The sequence below is a fragment of the Xiphophorus couchianus genome, chromosome 18 (assembly GCF_001444195.1).
Source record: "Xiphophorus couchianus chromosome 18, X_couchianus-1.0, whole genome shotgun sequence".
Taxonomy (NCBI): Eukaryota; Metazoa; Chordata; class Actinopteri; order Cyprinodontiformes; family Poeciliidae; genus Xiphophorus; species Xiphophorus couchianus.
The window spans coordinates 8516078-8540212 of NC_040245.1; the positions used below are offsets into that span (position 1 = coordinate 8516078).

At 39.7% G+C, this 24135-nt stretch overlaps 1 protein-coding gene across 1 annotated transcript in view; it reads right to left on the reverse strand.

Annotated features, from left to right (window-relative positions):
* Positions 1-24135, reverse strand: part of pik3cb (phosphatidylinositol-4,5-bisphosphate 3-kinase, catalytic subunit beta) — a 60276-nt gene that overhangs the window by 13526 nt on the left and 22615 nt on the right. The window contains exons 3-13 of the mRNA XM_028045413.1: positions 18616-18811; positions 16312-16540; positions 14447-14676; positions 11186-11365; positions 9948-10115; positions 4614-4703; positions 3254-3508; positions 3057-3153; positions 2825-2955; positions 1920-1970; positions 840-1028 (exon numbers count right to left, since the gene is read on the reverse strand). Of these exons, the coding sequence (XP_027901214.1) occupies positions 840-1028; positions 1920-1970; positions 2825-2955; positions 3057-3153; positions 3254-3508; positions 4614-4703; positions 9948-10115; positions 11186-11365; positions 14447-14676; positions 16312-16540; positions 18616-18774 (1779 nt within the window). The 5' untranslated portion in view covers positions 18775-18811. The remainder of the gene's footprint in view (positions 1-839; positions 1029-1919; positions 1971-2824; positions 2956-3056; positions 3154-3253; positions 3509-4613; positions 4704-9947; positions 10116-11185; positions 11366-14446; positions 14677-16311; positions 16541-18615; positions 18812-24135) is intronic.

The following is a 24135-nucleotide window of genomic DNA, read 5'->3' on the forward strand; positions in this document are numbered from 1 at the left end:
GTAGATTAAGACTGGTGAAATGATGCCAAACCTAAGAAATCACATTCCACATTGCATCACATTACAACAAAGAGCTGTAAGGATCTCAACAACATTTAGACCATAGCTGAAGTGGGTGTAGACCCAATAAGGCTAACATAATTTAATTTGGAGGATGAGGTTGGGTGAGAAAAGCATGTTCAAATTTTTAGTTGCTTGAACGGGGCTTCATAAACACATTTTAGTTCATTGCCTAACAACACCAAAAACTCTCAGAATTGGACAAGATTTCATCATGTTCAAGAAAACTTCAAGATTCAAATTTATGCTGCACATAGGTCTTCTTTCCACATTTTTATTGATTTTACCACAAATTTAACAAGCTGATATCTTTCATTTGCTGATTTCTTTTTATCTTTTCAAACCGTACGACATTGCGTCAACTATGCATAGTCTACAGTTCAACATTTCCTAGCTGCTACTGACAGCCTTGGCTGTGATTGTGATGTAGCTCAAATTACATCTTGCTGTCCAGCTTTTAATTGGTTGGATTATTTCTGCATCTTTAGCACCTGAACAACTTTCACATATTGTTCATCTCCTTTATTTTACTCTGCTCCCATTTATTCTTCCTACTGGAGACCTAAAATGCTGCCAAATAAATGATTTAAGAGTAGTTTAAGCATCTTATATTACAACTTTATCGGGTGAAGTCATGCTGACCGCAAATGCTTTTTGCTTGCAAGATAAAAGAAACCTCAACAAAAAATATTGTGATTTTTAATGCAGCGAGATCTGGTTACACGCCTCCAAACTGGACCCTTACGTTAAGGTTTTTAACAACAGATACTGTGGCTAACCTGGGCCATGTCCTCGTGTTTGCTCCACTTAACGGAGAGCAACAGCTTTGGTAGAGACTGGGGGAAATTTTCACGGCAGTCGTGGCGTAGTGTCCAAATTAAATCCTTCTCGTTTTCACACAGCTGAGAAAGCGGGTCCCGCTCCATAATCTCCTTCAGTTCTATGTGGAACTTCTTACCACCGCGACCCTGAGGGCACCATGAGAGAAGAAGTCAAGTTGAGAAGCTGGAGAAAGTTTAAAATTAGAAAGAATAAAGGTACGACAAGATGGTTTGTCATCAGTTATTTCCAACTATTGACAGCTAGGGTTAAAAATTGTGTTCCTATTGTTAAAATTAATGCTTGTCTGGTACATATGTGTGGATTTGTGCATTATTTTTCTTTTTATTAAAAAAGTACAACTAAGGAAAAGGCTGACTGACTTACTGGTGGACAATTAAAAGCGAGGTATGGATATTAAAAGCAAATTAGAAAGAGTTATTGTAAAGAACCACAAGAGGGCAGCAGTGTAACAAAGCATGTGTGACGTTATGATTACAGGACTAATTATAATTTCTCAAAAGAAAACTAAACCTAATAGATTTAGTTCAAGGAGATTTTATGTGAATGTGGTCGTTATATTGCATAAATAATGAGGAGATGCATTCAAATTGAAACAAATGAAAGTCCACAGTTTCACACACATAAAACTGAATGGTTTTGTGCAGACATGTCCTCTGTGTGTAACACTGATTACGTAACCTGTGGTGACACACCCAGCAGTGGGTTTCTAGTTGAGGGGCATAAAAACAGGAAGACCAACAAGTAATCTGATTAGTCTCCCTAGTTTTAATGGAGGGTGGATGGTTTGGGGGGTGAAGATGTTTTACTAAACACCCTGCCAAGTGATAACAATGGGTTTCCAAGGAAACCGGGTATGCGTGCCTGTTTGAAAGGTTCAACTTGAGCTGTGTCTGTGTGAAGGAGAGAGAGTGTGAGAAATTTCTCAGCATGTAATTTCACTTTAATTCAAACTGGTATGTGTTCTGAATTAATGAATGTGAGCTCACACAATAATCTCTCATTAGGCAGTTACTCACTATGGACATGGAGTCACTGGCTCTGGCAATCTGTGCAGCTTTTTCCAGGATCTGAAAGAAAAGTGAGTTGCTGAATGAAAAAGCATCCTCTGATGCAGCACTTCCAGCAAGTGCGCATTAGGCAAGTGGAGCACGTCCCGATCTTCTCATGCTAATAGCCACCACTTCATCATAATCACTAGGTAGCGTTCTGAAAAGCACTCAGCCACCACAATGACTGCTGAAGTCACATCTTTGAAGAAGGCCACCCCAGACCTGCCGAGTTATTGATGTTCAATGTAACAGTCTGAGTGGAAAATCAATGGCAGCCATAAAAGCTTGAGTAATTTCACTGCAAAAACACAAAAATCTCATCAAGTATAGGTTCTAGTGCAAATATCTCAGTACATTTTAAATAAGAGAAAACTAACTCACAAGTAACTTTTGACTTAAAACAAGATATTGGAGCTTGTTTTAAGTCAACCATTTCTTAATACTGATAAAAGAAAGTACCAGTTCCACTTATGATGTATTTTTCTCATGTTAAAAGTGAAAATCTGCCAGTGGAACTGGTACTTTTCCATCAACATTAAATGGTAAAATGGGAAATGGCTTGTACTTTTATAGTGCTTTATCAAGTCCATAGGCCCCAAAAGTGCTTTACAGTACATTCAGTCATTCACTCACACAATAACATGCTGAATATTAAGAAATTATTTACCGTACTAAAAACAAGCTCATATATCTTGCTGAAAAGTTACTTGTAAGTTAGTTTTGTGTGCACCAAGATATTTGCTCTAAAAACTAGTGAAACAATACTTGGTAAGACTTTGGGTTTTGCAGTGTTGTTAAAATTCTTACATTTTGAGCTTATAGGGATGTATGTTCCAAAACGCACCATGATTGAACCAAATAACAGGACTAACCTTGTCGAAAGGGGGAAAGACGATAGGATATGGAGAGTACTCTGGAAAGTGGATGTGCAGCGCTGTGGCGTTCTCAGTGTATGGGTTGGTCTGAATGGTTCCTATTGGGTTCAGCATCTCTTCAAGTTCATCTGGGCCAAACAAATTCCTGGTTAGAATGCAGATGCTCCACTTGAAGCTCAATAAATCTCAACTTAATGATCAAAAACACAGTTGATGTAAATGAGTGTACCAGGAAAAGAAGACCAGCAGTGCAGGATAATGTCTCCAGTCTTCAGCTGCCCTTTGTAGTCAAACACCATTGTGTTGACCCAAGCTATGGGGTAGTGCTGGATCAAACAGTTATTCATTAATCGAAGAAACAATACAGAACTGGTAGAAACTAGAGAAGTAAGAAAGGGTTCTGGATCCTCTTTCAGATGCACTCACCACTTTCCCTGCCTTTCGGATGGTCTGGTATTTGTTTATGTGAGGATTCTTGGTGGACTTCTGCTTCTTGACCTTATCCATGACGGCGTAGATAGCGAAGCATAGCCGGGTCATGCGTGGTAAATCAGAGATGGAGATATCAAACTCCAGAGCGTTGTCCCTCCAGGTGTGCTCCGAGCGCCCACTGGTCTCACTGCTCACGGCCGGCTTGCACAGCAGTTCTGTGCCGTGAAAGAGGCCCGCCCTCACCTGGACCTGTGAATATGTGCAGACATGCCATCATTCGGTGCTGCTGATTATTCTGTTTTTACATAATTCACCAGCGCTTTGCAAAGTTTTCAAGTTGTGCAGAAATGGAAAATGGAAAGAAAATGATGTTCACTTTACTTTGATACCCCAAAATAAAATCGAGCATAAATGCATCCCAAACTTGTTATAGTTTTATTTAAAATATTATGTCAACCATTTATCATTGTTGTTCTGCTTCTCACTACTGCTCTTGTATTTAAAGAGACTTCTATTCTCCAGAAAAAGAGACTCTGGTTATTTTCAGTCAAGGACGGTGCAGGATTTCATTCAGAAAGCTTTTAAAGTGCAGGTACATAGTGCGATTTTATAGCACAATCAAGAAGACCTGCAACTAGTGATCATATTAGCAGTCGATTATTCTGACAATTAATCTGGGGGGCGAAATTAACATAGATTTTTCACTTAAATACTTAAGTCTTTTTTTATACAATATTAGAAATACTTTAACAAATGCAAATACACAAATATTTTTCTTGGTAAGAAAACAAACATTTTACTACCTAAAATGCAATAACATGGGATTCATTTACTGAATCTGAACCAAGTGAAGCTAAAACTATGCCACTTGAGAAATTTTGAGTAAAACATATTAACAGATAGTGGTATAAGCAAATAGTCTTTTTTCTAGTCTTTGAGGCGGAAGCTTGGCTTGGAGACTACTACTCCAAGGCAGAGCTTGTGGAAATAGGTGGCACTCAGTGAAAGCAAGCTTTAAGGCACTGCCAAATGGCTGCCACAGAAAATTAAAAGCTTTCTCAAACATTAATGAAAGAATCAAGATGACACACCAGGTATGTTTTGATGAGGGGGAAAACAATATAACATTATGTAAAGCTCAAAATAATCAATTTTCTATAATACATCTTAAATAAAAACCCAATAAACTGCATAGAAATGTGTGGTAATGTGCCCAAATGTGGAAGTATTGAAGGGGTTTGAATAATTTTGGATGGCTGTATTAATAACTGTGAATGAGATAGTGCAGCTGTGTTTGCAGGTTCTTGATGGAAGTAACATCTGTGAAACACTAAGTGTTTCATGGAGAGTTTACCTTTGCGCTCTCTTCGGCATTCACCTTGCTGCCTTTCACCAGGACTATCCTGAACGAGCTCGTCACATCCCACACACACGTCTGGGCTTGCTGAGGAGGAAGAGTAAGAGCAGAAAGGGAGAGTTGCTGAGAGTGTGGAGCAGGATTATGATGATATAGTGTAAAAATATGTGGAGAACTCCTCTTCTTCACGCCCACTGCTTCCCAGCACAGACACACTGTAGCAATGGGGGGCGTCGGCAGGTCACTGTGATGTTACGCCAAGAGGATTTGCGAGGGTCAGCAGTCAACAGAGCAAACAGCATCACATGACAACTACAAACTTTGGACATGACTAACTAGCTCACTTCCTGCCATCTGTGTGGTTGAAGTTATTATGTGCAGGTGAAAATGTATGTACTATATTTGTCTGAATGCTTCTTTTTCAAACACTGTAAATCCATTTAACTAGCATTACCAGAGAAGGGTCATTTGACATTTCTACCTTTGGAGCCCAGAGACGGGTCGACTGACCTGAAGGATTTTAGCTAACATCCTATAAGCAGGTTTGAACAGGCGCTTTTGTTCTATAAATAAGGCCATTACTGGCGCACCAAAGCACAATGAATTAATTATAATATTTTAAATGGAGAATTAGAAATTTTACAGCCAGGTACAGCTGTGAGCAATGACCAGAAGTATTTGTGTCTAAGTCAAGAGGACTGAAATTCCAGCATGAGAAATATACAAAAGAACAACTGTTATTTGTTTAAATGCTTTTTATTTTTGTCATTAAAAACGATACAAAAAATGCAAGAAATAAAACAATTCCACACATATTTACACTAGGCACAGTGGGGGGCTGCGTGTGTGTGTGTGAGTGGCATGTCCTTGTGTGACTGGCATTTCAGCACTCACTCAGCAGTCTGTCTGCACTGTCAGAACATACCTGGCACTGCCAGGGTATGACCCTGGTGCATTTGCCACATGTGTATTTGTAGCAGTCAACGCATCTCACAGTTGCACAATTGTTCCTGCATCGATGGTTGACCTGACACTTCGCCCTTTTGCCTGGGCTGGGTGTGGAAGGTTGTTGCCGAAGCAGTTTCTCCTTGTGTGCCTTCTTCTCACTTACATGAGAGTTACCCAACTCTTTTGCAAGCTCAACCAGGAAGTCCACCCGTCTCTCCTGCACCCCAATGCATGCCTGATGAAACACATGTGCATTCAGTGCTGCCATGTCAATCATGCTGTAGAACACCGCAACTGGCCATCTCCGTGTTCCTGCACGCACGCTGTACTCCCGCACCATTTGGTCCATCACATCCACACCGCACTTTGTTTTGTTGTATTGTGTGACCGTGTTTGGCTTCCTTTTGGTGGCATCCTCAGTCTCAACCACGCTGTGCATGCTTCTGAGAACGTAAACGGCCTTCTTCCTTTTGGGCGCATACACCGTCAGCGTGGCACCAGTGGTTGAAAACACCTGAGTGGTGAATTCAGTGCGATCCATCTGTCTAGCGGATTGAGGAATTTCCTGGCGTCTCTTGTTGACTGTGCCGAGGATAGTGGTTTTCCGGCTAAGCAGTCGTTGTGCAAGTGACGGTGATGTAAAGAAATTGTCCGTGGTTACAGTTCTGCCCTTGTCCATGAACGGTTCCATCAGCCTCATCACTACAGTCTCGGACAGTCTCTCCCCGCTGGGACGACTGGGGTCCTTGCCAAGATATGGGAAGACATTACAGATGTACTTTGATTTCAAGTCGCAAGCCACCCAAAACTTGATGCCAAACTTGTCCGGTTTTGTTGCAGTGTATTGCAGAAAACAGCAGCGAGTCTTTGATGGAAAAAGCTGTTCATCAATAGTGATGTGTCGACCAGGGTTGTAGGATGCGATGCAGGTAGTGACAAACGATCCCCAATCATCGGAGATTGCAGCAAACTTATCGGTCTCCGCTCGCTCACTGCGTGTAAGCATGTCATCAAAGTGTAGGTGTCGCATGATGTCTTGGAAGCGGTTTCGGCCCATAGTTGCAATGATCCTTGGGTTTGCCAGGTTTGCTGACCAGCTGTCACATAGTGATGGAACCTTGGTCACCCCCCGCAAGATAATGGCTGAAATAAATGCCATTAGTTCCGGGAGATCCATGAACCAATCCAGCTGCTCCGTGTGACGTGCATGTTGAGTAGTCCATTCTTGAATGCTACGAAGCATGTCAAGAGTGATAAAACAGAGGAAGCTCTGAAGGCGACTCCGGATACTTCGTCTGGCCTTAGCGCTTGGCTCTCCATCTGTGGCGTACGGTTCTATTGGAGTGAAATGGATATGTGTCCCCACTTGTTCTTCACGCCACACTGTGCCATCTTTCGCGGTCTCTAATGGCTCACTCCCCAAACGAGCTCTCTTTTTTGGTAGAGGGAGAGTCTCCTGATCTGCAAGATAAGCAATTTCAAATTAACTTTTGTTTGGTTCTAAATAAAAAATAGTCAGGAAAATAAAATAGGTAGGTTGAGAAATCTAACCTGAAGACAGCTCAGAGTCCGAATCCGGTTGAAGGTCTATGTCTTCTCCATCTGAATCACAAGGGCTGGCACTGCTCTGAATCAGTTCCAGTGCCTTCTGAGCAGTGAGCCTCTTCTGCATTTTGTTTCTTGTGAACTAAATAGGTGAAGCAGTCACCTATTTATCCTCCACAGCACAAAAGGCTGCATGCAAATTTGCATGTGCAAAGTCTCCCAGATCTCTTTTGCTTACACTTTTTGCATGATTTTTTTGAGGTGGATCAACACAATTAATTTGGTTAGTTTATTTCTAAACTGTCATTTTAAACCCACTTAGCTTTAATTAAAAGAAGAACATTACTAATTTCTTTTAGAAAAACCTTTGCATATTTCTTGAAACAGATTGTATGTTTTGCAAACTCTATGTACATTTGGCAAAATGACCTGGATAATGCAGCACAACATCATGGATCAGCTGCAAAAGGTCTCATCTCTCCAAAAACACTTCATGTATGCTTCAAAACTAAACTGAAGAGCACTACCTACAGGAGAGTCTACTGTAGAGCTGCCTCCATCATAGATCACACCCATCCCCAACATGGACTATTCACACTCCTACCTTCTGGCCTGACGGTCAATGGCCACATTTACAATTGAAGAAGGGATGCTAATTTGAGCCATCAGAGTCGTCAGTTTGGACTCAGGGTCTTTTGACCCTCTTTCGGGACCTCAGGGGGGAGGTCGAAAACCCTGGTAATGCTAGTGTTAAGTGAATTGCAGTAGAGATTCTGGTCCACTCCTCCATACCAATCTTTCAACTCTCTCCTAAGGGTTATACATGGTCCATCCTCTCTTCAAAATGGTGCAGTCACCCATCCCCTTTGCAGAAAATACACCCGAAGCACGATGGTAACTTTTTTCTCTGCAGATCAATGACCAGGTGTAGATTCTCTTGATCACTAACGTTCCACCATTTTCTAATAATTGTGCTGGTCTGTAATTTTGTCCATGGTGTCCTTAGGCAGCTCTTTGGCTTTGTCCATGTTGGAAAGGTTGGAGTCTGATTTTATTGTGTGTGGACAGGTGTTTGTTAAAGAGGCAAAAAGTTCAAACAGGTGGAATTAATTCAGGTAATGAATGGAGGAGAGCAGGCTTTTTAAAGACTGATCCAGAGCCTGAACTTTTCCTGCTTGGGAGGTGACAAAATACTGTATATGCATTCAAATACAAATTAGTTATGTAAAACTCATACAATGTGATTTTTCTTGATATTTTTGCATGTTGTCTCACAGCTGAGATTTCCTGAAAAGCAGACCCCTTGAAAAACAAATACTTATTTTCCCTACTGTAGTGTACAGTGAGGGTCTAATAAACGTCCTGCTGTTTTACACTAAAACAAACCTCATAATTTTCAAATGTAAAAATCTTTGATGTTCTGCTTTGTAGATGGAAATGTGACAGATAATCAGAAAAATATGCAGGAATTGCATTTACAATTGAAGAAGGGATGCTAATTTGAGCCATCAGAGTCGTCAGTTTGGACTCAGGGTCTTTTGACCCTCTTTCGGGACTTCAGGGGGGAGGTCGAAAACCCTGGTAATGCTAGTGTTAACACTAGCATTACCAGGGTCATTTGACATTTCTACCTTTGGAGCCCAGAGACGGATCGACTGACCTGAAGGATTTTAGCTAACATCCTATAAGCAGGTTTGAACAGGCGCTTTTGTTCTGTAAATAAGGCATTACCTACAGGAGAGTCTACTGTAGAGCTGCCTCCATCATAGATCGCACCCATCCCCAACATGGACTATTCACACTCCTACCTTCTGGCCTGACGGTCAATGGCCACATTTACAATTGAAGAAGGGATGCTAATTTGAGCCATCAGAGTCGTCAGTTTGGACTCAGGGTCTTTTGACCCTCTTTCGGGACTTCAGGGGGGAGGTCGAAAACCCTGGTAATGCTAGCACTAGCATTACCAGGCTAGACCTGCTCAGACACTATAGAAAGCATCTGACCTCATGAATTGTAAGCAAAGGTTTCTGAACCAAGCATGCAGTTCTACTGTTCTATTGTATTGAATACATATATCATGCAATAAAATGCTAATGATTTCTTTTTAGATTCATTCTTTTAGAGTTGAGGTGTACCTATGCTGAAAATTACAGATCTCTCCATTCTTTGCAATGGGGAAACTTGGAAAAAAAAGTTACATAACGACGCACAAAGCATGATATTTATCTTCTCTCCAAGCTGAACATCACAGGGAGACCTGCAGCCCAGCCGGCGTCAGAACCTGACCAGGAGTCTCTCTAATGAAGGCCAATTAAAAACAAGCGTGACATTTGAAATGCGGACGCTGGCGTTGAGCTGCGATGTCACTGTGCACCTGGAAGCAGCAGCAGGAGCCGCTGATCCGCTCTGACGACGTGGCGAATGCTGGCAGGGTGCTGCAGGCATGCTCTGACATACTTTAAATGCTGCCTCATAAAAGGCAGATGGCAGCTGGCAAGAGTGTTTATTTAGTAAACCTCCACACCTGCAACATTCTGCCCAGGTGAATCAATTACTCCATGGTGTTTTAGCTATTTTAGTGTGTAAACACTGCAGGATATTAAAACATTTATACTATCTAGAGTACATAGAATATGTTTTCATAGTGGCATCAGAATCCTGTCTTTATTCAAGTCAAAGCTGTGCACCGGCTATAAACATGAAAAAAAATTCAGGGAAGGAAATTAGTTATTTGAACTGACACAAATAAAAACGATTGGCGTGTATCTATTTCTGGTAATTTGGGAATTATAAAGGCTGAAAAGACAGGACGATTGTCCACAGCTGTACTGGACTAACCGTGGGAATTCTTCGTTTCGGAGGTAGTGGTAACGGTGGATTGGAGGACTTGCGGCTGACTACGGCACTGATGGCAGACATTTCCTTGTCGAACAGCTCCTTAATGGTGCTGGTGTGGACCAGGGTGAGGTGAGGAGGCTCCTTAGCTTGAAGGCATGTGCGAATGTACTGTGAAGAAGACAGGAAGAGGGCATGTTTAAACTCACTCTAAACAAAAACTACGAAAGATTCAATAAAATCTGACAAAAGAAAAAACAAACTTTCAAACTTCAATAACTTTCACAAGAAACCAAACAGGTGCTTCAAGAGAAACTTTTAGAGAAAATAATCCCCTGTAAGAATACAAAGTCCAAACTGGAAGCACATTAGAATTTGTCATATCCTGGAGTGACGCATGAAATCTCATCTGAATATTTGTCTCTGTCAAGAAAAACAGAAACTGCAAAAACATGGCCTTTGTTGGATATTTTGTTTAGCCTAACTGCTCAAAGACAACTCCTTTCCTGTGACCTCATCTGCAGCTAAAACCTACTTAAAAACACAATATATGGCTAATATATTGTCATTGAAATGTCAGTGAGTGCAACACACATATCAGAGTGGACTGACTGGAACCCAAAAATAATTAGCTAAAAGGGTCGCAGAATTATAGAAGCACATGAGAAATAGAAAAAAGAAGGAAATGGGTAGATATTAAACTGGATTTTCTACTGTTTTGCGATCCTACCAATAAGAATAACTCCCAAATAAATGAAAAACCATACTTGTAACATTTACAAAACAATTAATAATTAGTACAAGATGCCAGGAGTGCTGCATAATTTAAGATGCTATTCAAGTCATCTGTTAAAAATGGCTGTAAATTTTTTCATATCACAAATTCAGAAAAAGAACAATTGCAGTCACTTTTTTCTTATTATGCAGCCCTATTGCTGAATAACTACAGAATACGTGAACATAGATATAAGTTTGTTTTTACTAGCTAGAACATAACACACAGACATGAAAAAGCCTCTGCATATATGCTGACCATATTATTGATGAGCCATAATTAATGTTGCCTCAGACTGTATGTATTCCATTAAGTCATGATCCACACTCATAAACTGGATCTAAACCGTCACCATTCTGCAACTCTGTCAGCTCTTATATGCTGGTCTGACTGCTGAATTTGTTACATAAATAAAGTAATTAAATGTTTCTTGACCCCTGATGAGGTCCAGTGTGTCTCCACTGACCTTGTATTGAATCAGAGGATGGTCTCCACAGAGGAACTCCAGGCAATGGCTGACTCGGAGCACATACTGACCACTCCACTCCTCCTCCTCAGGCGCGTGAGTGATAAGCCACTTTTTCACAGCCATCTCCATCAGCTCAGAGGGGGTACTAGACGACAACACCTTTAGACTTGTTGAGTCCTAAAGAGGAAAAGGCCAGCAAGAGAGGAATTAAAGGAGCAATTAGAGCTAAACGACATCAGGTAGAAGATAAACAAATTATATATGGACAACATTTAAAAAAAAAAATCTAAATAACCTCTCCAAATAATAAATAAATAGAATATAAAATAACTTAATCAGCATATTATAGTTTCACTTTAGAGCTCAGTAATGCAAGAGAAGAGATGCTGGAAGGACTTGATTAATTGCTCATTGCCATTAGACAATCCAGGATCCTTGAAAACAAAGGAAATTATCGTTTAGAGGTCGGCTCGCTAGTTTAATTCAAAGCTGCATACTTTAAAGTCCAACACTAGGAAGTTGAAGAGAAAAATGGTGCTAAACAACATCCAGAAGAAACCCATTTAATCTAAAAAAAAAGTCTACTGTTGTATAAAAAGATCCTTTGCTTAAATAAATACTTTAACTCTGTTCCTTGAGAATTACAGAGGAAATGCCTGTCACACAAAATTAGTGCTCATGCCTGTCATGATGACAAATTTTGTGATAAACAGTAACATTGTTGTTTTGAGGCCATTTTCAAGTATTATAATGATAATGACATAATAGTGCAAGTTCACCCTGTCAAAGAGCAACAAACTTATTTTGTAAAGAACACAACACTGGAACACAACATTTGGTTTTTGTTCAAGTATCCAAAAACAAAAAACAAACAAACAAAAAAACAGAACAACCAAAAACAATAAGGGAAAGAAATTATGTTTATGTGAACAAAACTGGCCTTTAAATCATCAATATTAATCAGAATAAAAATGGAGATAATTTTAATTTATCATGTGACTAATCTATTGCTTATTGCGACAAGCTTACTCATGTATAGAGATACTATTTCTGCTTTAGAACAAGGGACTTATAAGTGTTGAATGGACCCGAGTAAAACTGACTCTCTCTCTCCTAAAATGTGCTTAAACACATATCCACACTTTGCCTATTACAGTGTCCGCTGAAGCTTGTCACTTTGTTATTTATAGCCCGCTGACCTGATACCAAAAATAGAATTATAATTTCCTGGAGATTTAATACAAATGTCATCCATTAATAATTAACAGAACATGGCCAGAGCCACTATGGATAGTAGCTCTCTCCAAACAATACCCGACAATAAAAACCTTCCAAAAACATGTGAAGGAACTCTAAAGCAACCCTGATGATTTCATCGAAACAAAGTTCAGGGTAAATCTAGGTCACACACAATAAATCACACTGCCACACTTCCTGTCTGTAATGCAGCTTATTGTGTCTGACCTCCAAAATAAGACTTCCTGCCTACATCCACCTGAGCGCACAGGAACAGCTGGTCAGTCTTTGTGTGCGATGCTAATCAAAGCTGCTGCATGGAGTCTGGAGGAACACAACCCTGTGTTTATAATTCAAGATGATATCGCTTCTGTATGCGTGGTGAGACGAGACCGGTAAGGACACAGAGATGAGAGTTACGAGGAGGAGACAGTTCATTTTAATCAGCAATCTGCTCCCTTGAGCTGAAATGCTAATGTAAGTGAGAGTGACAGAGAATGGCATAATTTCACTGATGGTTTTGACCCACTTAGTGCCGTCACATGTCTTGATAGTTGGGATCAGTCATGTGTGTGTGTGAAGCTGCCAACTGTGGGCAGAAAACAGGCTGGAGCTTCAGTAACATGAGCATGAGCTGCTGGGGTCACATGGTTTCTCCTTTGTACTCACACAAGGTGGGTTTGTGTTGTATAGCAGGGCAGAAAGTCACACTGTTATCCAAGAGATGGAATAAATCAATACCAGGCATCCTGTGGGTTTGGCTGAAGGGTATATTAATACACCAATTTATTTGATCTTGGTGTTTTATGCCATATTAATGAAATTCTCAATGTAGCAGAAAAATAACTCAGCATTATCTTATCAAAGTAAAATTAGCTCACCAGTAAAATAATATTAAAAAATAGTTAAATAGATAGTATTTTCTTTATAATTTTTTGTGTTTAATGTGTTTACAGATTTCTTAAAGCAGAGAATGTATAGTTCAGGGTAGGAATGAAAGTTATTGTTTAATGAGTCAATTTAAAGTTTATTGATCTTATTGATTGACTAATGATAAGCAGCCATTTTCTTAAAAACCTGAGTACCGACTGAATAAACATAAAATGTTGGTTTTCTCACTATTAAACTTTGACATATGTATAAACTACAACAAACAGGCACCTCAGATTAATGAACAATAAAAAAAAAAAAAACGTTTACACATCTGTTTCTCTTGAAGGAGTGTTAAAACTTCGCTCCATGAAGTTTATTCCCAACAGCTTCAAAGTCAACCTACCTTATTAGCACAAATTCTGTTTTTTCCATCATGTTACAATTTTTCTGTCTTATCCCATCTGCTTTTCTATCATCACACCTTTGCCTTTGTAGCACATCAGTAATTTTTTAAATGAGAAGTTGCTGCTGTCTGCCATGCATCGGCTGAATGATGGCTATTTAGGTGAAACGTCACGAGGTTGTTGAGTGTTTACATTTCTAAGCAGAACCACATAAAGTGGATTTTTTGGAGTTGCTTTTGAGCCAATCAATGAAACATTAATCAACAATCTGATGTGCAAAGATGGCACTTGACAAAATGTCACGTTTCAATTGTTGACTGTGTGTTCTACGACTTTATATTGTGTTTTTATGATGTGAAGCACTTTGAAATGCCTTGTTGCTGAAATGTGCTATGCATAAAAAAAAAAAAAGATTGATGATTTTGCATTCCACACCGGACTGTTTGGACCGTTTTTCTTTCCCGTTCTGGTATTGCCCCACCATCTTTGTTTCTGTATCAGTTGGCTCAGCTTAGGGATGACAAGCAGGTCTCTGTGCTCAAGGGCAGCAAAACTATAAAATTAAAAGAAGCTCTAAGTGAACATTATTAATCTATTGGAACAAATTTTAATGTAATAAGCCATTAATCGACAATTAATCATTAATTCCCATCCCTAATTCAGGGGATTGCCTGTTTAGACCATCACTTGAGTTGGGACTGACTTGATGATATCAATATGGGAAAAAAAAAAGTCCGACTCTCACCTGAGACTGGTCAAAGTGGATGATGACTTTAAGATCGGCTGGCCGGTCATTGAGCCCATCTGTGATAGTTGTCAATGCTGCAGGCTCCAGCTGCGGCGAGAAACAGGCCTGCAGCCACTCGTTGCACGTCATCATTTGCACTCGTTGCATCTTCTCTTCACTGAGACGAAACATCTTACTGCGGAAGTCCTTCACCTCCTGGTCATTAATGCCATCCAGTTCATGGAGACCTAAAGGAGAGGACAAAGATGATATTTCATTTTGTTACCCAGTTTTTTTTCTTATTTGTATTAAAAATCGTTGCAGAACATTGCTCTCTTGATAACAACATGCTGCCTTTTACAGCTTTTCAGTATTTTATGACCATCAGCATTCAGGCAAGATCTATGGTCAATATTAGCTGTTAAAATATAGGGGAGCTGTGCGACTGTACTGATGATGTTGAAAACACACTGGGTCATGTGAGTGTGGGCTGGTGTGCTCAGCAGGATGAATGGCCATCCACTCATGCCTGCAGCGTTCCACTTTACTTCGACAAAAGGCTTTAAAAGATTGTGCCAGACCACAGAGGAGCCAGGGAAGAAAAACCATCAATAGTTAGTTCTTCCTAACTAACTATTGGAAGATAGTATGATGGAGACTATATGTCTCCATTGTATAGATGGAGTCGAATAGTCTCCATCTATACGACTCAGAGCTCTTTCTCTTCCTCGCTGTGCATTTCTGTGAAAATGTTTGTTTTGATCATAGGCGTTCCAATGTCTGATGTTTTGGAGTCTATCAAAACAAGGCATCACTTGACCATTTGGACATTGAACAGTTTGAAGAGTTTGCTGAGTTTCTTAAAATGCAACTGCACTCAATTTACTTTTAATTTCTGATGTTAGGAATGCATGATATATTGGCACCAACATTGGTATGGGACGATATTGGTAACTGATTTTAGCATAATGGTAAAATAAATAAAACTGGGGCATTAGCAGCTGATATTTATTTATTTCAGTCTTGATTGGGGGTGGAGGAGCTTGGTCATTTATTTGCTTGGTCATATGACAATAGCTGACCTTAAAAGCTGGGCAAATTGGAATTCCAAAAATAAATTTGCTTAATGGAAGCGAACCATTAAAAAAAAAAGAAAAGCTAAAAAGTTTGGGGTGAGGTGATTTTTATTTCAGAAAACACTTGCAATAGAAATTTGGTGAAGTCAGCATTGTGGTAATTTTTTTCAAGAAGTCAAAAATTCTTCAAATGTATATATCGGCAAATATTGGTTATAGGTTATAACAACAATATTAATATCATATATCGGATATCAATATTGGTCCAAATTGTCAAATTTGTACACCCCTCAAATATTTTAATGTACTGATGTTTGATGTTTACAGTTTTCTTCTGTACAGGAAGTCTTGAAAGGTGTTGCATAGATAGTGTTACTTAATTTCCTAAGTATGAGAATGTATTCTAATGATTGGAAAGCTTACATAAACCATATGTACATGGAACTTAAATAGGTCCAAATGAATAAATCTAAATTTTAAGTGCCCAAGGAGAGTTATTTTGTCTCCCATTTACTGAAAAACAGCCTGCAGAATCTGAACTAACTCCCTCCGTTCCTCTAAGGACAAATCACTCAACGTGATGCAAGACTTATCTCGTCAACCAACATGTCTTCCCATTATCCACCTTTAGAACAGATTTGCTGGGTCAGAGTTACTGTGTGCAGGAAATCACTCGCTGCCCTACATACCAAACTAAGAGGTTTTCTTTCATTGAAGATGTCTAACTTCAGTGAACCACTCGGCAGCTGTGCCAGCTTCCCTTATCCGCCACATTAAATGAAACTCTTCCATGCAGCGTTTCCACACCTTTTCCAATGAGTACTCCTATTTTGGAGTCCAGCAGGCGCTCAGCTCGTCCACAGTTGCGCGTCACCAGCTTCAGGACTGGCAGAAAGGGCCGAACGTCGCACAGTCGGCGGGTTTCATCCTCCAGTTCTTCGTGCACAGCTGCCTGGTTGACACATTCGAACATGTGGCTCTCCATTTCGCCAAGGGAGGGAAACAGTGGGAAGTTCTGAGCCTGCTTCCATAAGAGCTGAAAAGGAGGAGAAATACATTTAGCGAGGTACACCAGGAGCTTTGAGACACAATAAAACACTTTAATGAACCCAACAGAACTAATTAAAGAGATCCAAGTTAAAAAAGAAAAAGTGGAATAAACATGTTTGTTGGGGTGTTTGTGTCTACATACATAAAATATTGTGTTTTTCCAAATAGGGGTTAGATTTAAATATGGTCATGAGCTTGAAAGTAATTAAGTTTAGGCTTTTAAAGATTTATATGAACCATTTTTTTAAGTGGGATGAATGAACAAACAACTTACGCTATTTAAAAACTAGAACTATATGCACAGTTTTAAATTTATAGGGAATTTTCTCAGACCAAAAATCACAGAGCATTTTCAAAAGGGTTGGACATTCTAACAAATTAACGCTAAACTGGTAACCAGTTTAGACGTGGGTTTGGGACCATTTCCAGTTTGGACCATGCAACACAGTCTGGGTTTCAACTCTCTGAATTGAACCGCCTCCTTCAGAGGAACAATCCATGACCTGCCAAAACTCAAGTCTGTCAAACATTTGACTGGAATTTCCACCTGTTATGATAAACAAAAATCCAAAAATCTTGTAGAAACTGTTTATGGTCAGACAAATACTAAGTTATCCGTTCAGAATGGTACAGTGATGGTATTATAAGAAATTGCTACTTTCAAAGCAACAGCTGGATGGTTAAAACCTGGGAAATATTTAGGTGTAATTACAGGAAAATGATCCCCAAAATACATTAATTTTGGTTTTGAGTGAATAAAGCAATGTAACTTTAAACTTCTGGATTGGCCTCTATACTGATAGAAATTGAAATACCATGGTTAAAAGTCAGACCCATGCCTGGAAACCAAGCAATTCAAATGAAATTTTGAGAACCATTTATTCCCATTTTAAAGCCCAACAACAACAAAAAAAGTCTCTGGTTACATCTGCACATTTGCCCAACTATTAATTCCAATGTTTGGATATATACAAGCCTGTATGTTGAGACATTAGCCACTATAGCACTCCATAAAGATTAGAGAAAAATCACAATAAAGTCTCACCCAATAGTAGTTTCACCATGGTGATGTCATCATTCAAATTATATATTGTATCCATCAATAAAAGCCTAAAATTAATTATATTAATGCCTTGTGAAGAGTGTGTGAAAGCATCTTGAGCTTTTTATTTTAAAATTAAAGATAAAGAGAAGCACATGAAGTTTTTCAGTAACTCATGTGTTTCCCAATCAGGAACACGTGTGACTAAAGAATCAGCTCATTGGGTGATTCAATCAGAACAGTATCGACATGATTAGAGAGCCAGTCCTCTGACTGCATGTTCCCAGGGTGGGCTGTCAGAACAGCACACATCAACCTTCCAACGATGTATAATACTTTTCCGATTTAACATAAAGGTGTGCCTTCCAGGTAACAGTATCTACTTTTATCATAAATGAATGAGCATGCATTCACCATAAGAATGCATGCTCAGTCAAGACTAATCTTGTTTTTTTAGCTGTTTGACCTCTGCAGGCAGAAATACTTTAGCATTTTATCAATGATCAAGGAAGTATTTCAGCCTCTAGCAAAGTCAGAGTACCCTCCGCTTTTCTTCTGGATGCCCTTTATAAATGTAGAAGAAAGCTTTTTTGATGCCTTGGCACAGACTCATGATGCTACGTTGCCAGACATTTTGTGAAAGTTGCTTTGTGTTGATCAAAGTAGTAAGTGGAAAAATATCAGGCCAAAGTGACAAATGTTTAATAAAACCAGAAATGTTCCAAGGAAGTTGAGACATTAGTCACTGTGGCACTATTTAAAGTAAAATGCTGACAGAAGAAACAAAAAACACTGAGCAGACCACAGCAATCATCACAGTGAAAACAAGTATTGGATCAAGCCTGACTGACAATGTGTCTGATTTTAACTTTCTGTGGGCTGCACCACCACCTGTTTCACCGTATGACCTAGATGGGGTCTGAATGTATATATATATATATATATATATATAAAAAATCTTTAGCTGAGCCTCTAGTTTCAGCTTTATGAGTTTTTACATTCTCAGAAATCCCCCTCACCAGTTTGATGTGTTGAATTGTGGCCTCGCGGGGAACATCCATCTGGATGTAGATGCCGGTGGGCAGCAGAAAGTCCACGGTGATCTGATCCGGAGCGTGTCCGGCCAGGGGCGAGTGGGCCGCCCATATGTCCAGGAGGTCTGTCATGGCAGGAGGCATGGCAAGGGGCACCTAAGACCACCTCAACCATAAGGACCTAAACAAACAGAAGAAGAGAAACAAACATCTGGGATACAGCATTTTCTTTTTTGACATGACTGAAATAAAAAATATAGACAGCTGTATACGTTTTCCCTGTTTTTTTATTTAATCAATCATCTTGATCATGAAAAATCAGAGAAATTAGTTTAGGTTATTGTGTGTTTTGGGGAAAGATGCACAGCTTAAAAGAATAAAGAAAATCCTGTAAGTGAAAGACCTGAGACCAAGTGTGTTGTCACACCTGATATGCCAGTAAACTCTGTTCAATTGGGGACCAAAGTTGCAACACTTGTTAAATTTTCAGCTGGTGCAGTTTGCTTCCACACTACACTGTCAAATGACGCAAACCCTTTGAAAGAGCCATCTACCCTCTTGCCTGTAGTGGTGCTGCACCAAGAACTACTGAAGGAAGCAACATGAAAACCTCTGAAGAAGACACTGAGCACCTTCTTCATGTAAACAAAAATGGAGAGGCGCCAGATTTTTCTTTTGTTGTTGGTATAAGACCACAAGCCGAGTCTCCCACTAGTGCTAGACTCCTGAGTTTTTTTTGGTTGAATTTACCCAGAATGCCCAATGCCCAAAGGTTTGTCTTCCAGGAGGACAGTAACCTTAAATGTACACCCAGAATTATAACCAATTGGTTTAGCTCAAAAGAGCCCTAGTCACATCTTTGGCAGCACTCAAAAATTGCAGTTCACAGCTGGCCTCCTGTCAATTTTACCGAATATGCAAAAAATAACAGGGCACAGCGCTGCACCGTGTAAAAAATCCGGACAAAATGATGGGTTTCAATTGGACAGAAAAGCAACAAGCCACCAGTCAGATGTTTTGGACCGCACTCATTATTAAGAAAAAGCTGTACAAGAACAATCTGTGTCGCTGTGTTCCTGTGAGGGCAGCACTGTGCAGAGTCCAGAGGGAAGCGGTTGGGTTTCATCTGGATCGGGTCCAGTGATCAGAGGAATGCCTGCTAAGCAAACAGAACAAAACGTTCAGCCTGCCTTTGCCCTCATCTGTAAACCAGCTCTCTTGAACAGAAAACACTCAAAGCTGCAGACATACAGTAAGGTAGACCATTTCTTAAAACACATTCCAACATACGGGCTGCTGCCAAGGTAATTATCAAGAGCATGACAGGGTGAGGAGACAGAAAACACAGCTTCTTTATGCCTAGAAAGAGTCACAGAGACAGTCCAATCTGCAGTAACAAAATGTCAAAGTCTTCTGTATAGAACAATAGTTCTCTCTCTATTTCTCAGTTGTGAGATAAGTGAAAATGGGAAATCAAACACCTAAGTGCTCACCTGTGGACAAGCAAACATGCACACAGCAGGTCCACTGTGTAGAATGGAGATAGCATGCAGGAAGCTGCTTCCCAACATCTGGTTTAAAAACAGCCTGGTTTCAATCTCCTCAGGTGTACGATCACACCACTTCCACCTGCAGTCATGGCCTCATTCTCAAGCTGCCTTCCGTATCAACTCCTCCTCTAGTCCTAATGTCCATCTTCATTTTGGCTCCATTAGGAAACTGATTGCCTCTAATGGGCTGCTCTCCATCTGAGTTAAGTGCTCAAGCAAGCAGCAGAGGAGCTGCAGAATGCTGTGATGTCTGTGGTGCATATGAAGCTACAATCTGGAGCACTTAACATCATCAACCATGCAAATGGAAACAATGCCGCAAATGAGTCTGTGTGCTGTTCAAACAGCATTGTTGTCAGAACATCGCACTTAAAAAGGGCTTTCCACTTTAAGCATATCATAAAAGAGGACAAAGATGCGAAAAAAAAAAAAAAAACAGGAATCCTTCTGCGACTACAAAGCTCATATAGACAGACTCAACTGGACATAAACACAATCAGCCATTCAAACCCACAACCAGACAACAATAAAGTTATACCAAAGGTGCCCAGTTACAAACTTGAAAGGTAACTTGACGCCATGTTTGTGTGAAACTTCAACAGCTGTGATGAGACAAAACATGTGCTGACGCATCTCCACTTTTCAGTTGCTCTTAGCAATTGCAATGATGATTTAAACATAGATCAACTGTCTTGCAAAAGCATTAATACACCTTAAACTGTATCACATTTAAATACAATGCAAAATCATGAACAATTGTGAAGTGGGAGGAAAGTTAAACATGATTTTTAAGACATTAACAATAAAAATAAAATGATTTATCAGCTGAAAGGTCTGCTGTGAATTTATATTCAGCCCTTTCTCTGAAGTTACAGCTGTCAGTCAGATTGGGCATTTTAAAGGTGATGTCCAGTGTTGGTATCTATCATATGGAGCAGTTTGGAATATAAACCAAACATTATTGGTCTCATTTGACAAGACTGCCTTCGTCCACATGTCCATTACTCCATTTTGTCGATAGCTTCTTCTATCAAGGCCAGAGAGATGGTTTGGAAAACTAAAATTTGTCCTGGTCTTAGATCACCTCACCTGACCTGTTAGAAGTTTATTTTTCATATTGGTTCTGGTCTGAAAGGTAAAACAGAGCTGATATTGATTACAAATATTTATTCCTATCTTGTTGCTGTATGTGTTTCAGGAGGAGAGGGGTATGTAGTTGTCCACGTAGCATTTGTTTGGTAACGTCACAGTTATTGTGATGCAGCACAGGATTGTGGGGTGTTTAGCTATAAGAGTGAACGTATTTCAGTGGTGTGGTGAAATACCACTGAAAGCATGTCATAAAAGAGGACAAAGATGCAAAAAAACCCATCTTTGTCCTCTTACCCACTGTGGGGTATTCTTTCCCCACAGTGTAGAAAGAATACCAATATCGGAAAAAAAATATTGGCACAAATCTTTCATATCTGTCCTTCCTATAACAAACCTGTGAGGCCTAAGTAGAAGATTTTGATTCAGACTGAGATTAAATTACACAGAGATGGACTCCATTTACAGATTATCTGACTTTTGAAGATAATTGGATACCCTGAATTAAATTTTGATGAGTAAGAAGTGATGTGTCGGCATTCAAATGCATGACATAGTTTAAAGATTTGTCAAAAATGTGAAAAACAATCATTTTGTCCTTAAGCACGATTATGCACTATGTACTTTGTGGTGTTCTACCACAGAAAAATCCCCAATAAAATACATAGGTATTGTCACAAATGGGTATGTCTACTTCTGCAAGAAGTCAACTCAAACAGCTTCTCTCTCACTGTCTGTACATGCACAGGTGAGCAGGGTTACTGAGGATGTGGTGGCAGACAGCCAGAGGTCTGCTGTTGGGTTCAGGTTTCACATGGAGGAGGGCAGAACAAGTGCTTCTGCAAGATCACGAAGAAGAGGGTGTTTCATGTGACAACAGAGGAGAGAGAAGGGATACAGTAAGCAGACAGTGGGTAATATAGACAGAAAATACAGGCTCCTGCAGGCGTACTACAAAGAACATCTGTCGTTTGAGGGTGCAGAAATATGACTCCATTTATGTGCTTCTTCTGTTTTCTTTGCAAACTTCCAAGGAATAGGTAACAACTTCAAGTTATCTCTAATTCAAAGGACAGTTGCCATTTCTGTTCAAAGATGTTTTTGAGTAGACAGGAGACAGAGGTTCTTTGAAGAAAAACCGCGTCATCTTTGATTTGTCATCTCTAGTAAATGCAACAACAAGTAAACAAGAACTGCTTTAAATGGCCTTTCATTGACAAAGGTAATCTACAACCCAGTCATAACCTCTGGCACAGGCCACACTTCACTAATAACGCAGCTCATAAAGACAAAGTGAGTCTATGCTTCCTCTGAACTCAGAGGCATGTTTTGAAGGCTTTCATGCACAGATGCATTTAAACAGTAAACAGTGGTGTTACACAGCACTCTCTCCCTACAGAGTGTGTGACAGTAAAAGTCCTGTGAGATTCACTACAATGGAGTGAGTGTGTCCACGCATCTTCCTGTGTAAGTGATTGAAAAAAAAAGAGACAAGAAGGAGGGGGTGGCGGGTAAACAAATGGTGGGTGTGTGTAATGGGTTGTGGTTGCTGATTAAGGATCCTGTGACACTTTCAGCTAAAAATAAGATTGACAAAAACAAAAGGGGGGAAAAAAAAAGAGGATCTGAGACCTCTTCACCTCTTCTCAACTGCCACTGTACGACCGTAAATGACAGTTCAGATATACAATGAGGCTGGCAGAGTCAGCGTTTCCACTTCTGGGAAAGATTGCGTGTGTGTGTGCGTGCGTGTGCGCGCGCACGCAAGTACACCCCGTCCAGAGTGTGTGTTTCCAAAGACAAAACCCATGTAGTCATAAGAGGACACTGATCAGACAATGATGGATAAAGATCCCTGAACATAAATCTAATTTAGTCTTTTATTGCAGCAGAATAATGTTTCACACTATAGATCCATTTGGAAAAACCCTGCTATAAATACAGCGCATGTATTTAGCAGGGGAAAAAGTTAAGAATGACACATTTTTAGCAAAATCAGACATGCAATTATTGACCTCAGAATGCTATTATTTGAAACAATCTTCTGGTATTATTACAAACAATCTGCCCTGACCAAAGCAAACTGTTCTAGTTAATGTCTCGCTAGTCTAGCACACTCCCCATTTTTACGTTTGTGATGGTAGGCCAGTGAAGGTTATTTGTGGCATTTCCCGCTCAGAAAACAGCCAGGAAACACAACTCCAAATTATTCACAAAAATGTCTATTCACAAGTTCTTCTGGAGAGGGCATCTAAAATATTCAAAGAAAATACAGCTTGGGAAGCTAAACATCACAATGCTACCCAACTGGCACTGGCTGGCATTTGCAAAGCTGTCAATCCAGAAGAAGCATTTATTTTCCTTGGCACCAATTGGTTGAACCCCCAATAGTGGAAATAAGGAAGACTGTAGGTATTTGGTTTTGCAGTTATGCTAAGGGCTTATTAAGGTATTTCTGCTGTCTGACCTATTAAAAACAAACATTTCTAAGTGTTTATGTGGGGGCCTTACCTTTGGGTATACCTGGGGTCCACTGTTCCAATAATAAGTGTTACAATAATAAATGTACTCAACTTCAACATTGGATTTAATGGAGATTATGCTACAACAAGAGTATTATTTTTTTCCACATATCTTTTATAAGAGTTTCAACAAATCCTAAATATGCGAGCCGAGTAGATCAACATAGAAAAATATCTGTTGATATTAATGGTACACTGAGAATCTTTCAAGTAAAAAACATAAAAAAAGAATAAACTGAATCAGAACCATATTTTCACACCTTTGGCAGGTTATGCCACTCCCACCACTAGTCTTGTTTTGCTTTCAGCCACTAACCACAGTAGTATGAAACAAAACCTTCCTC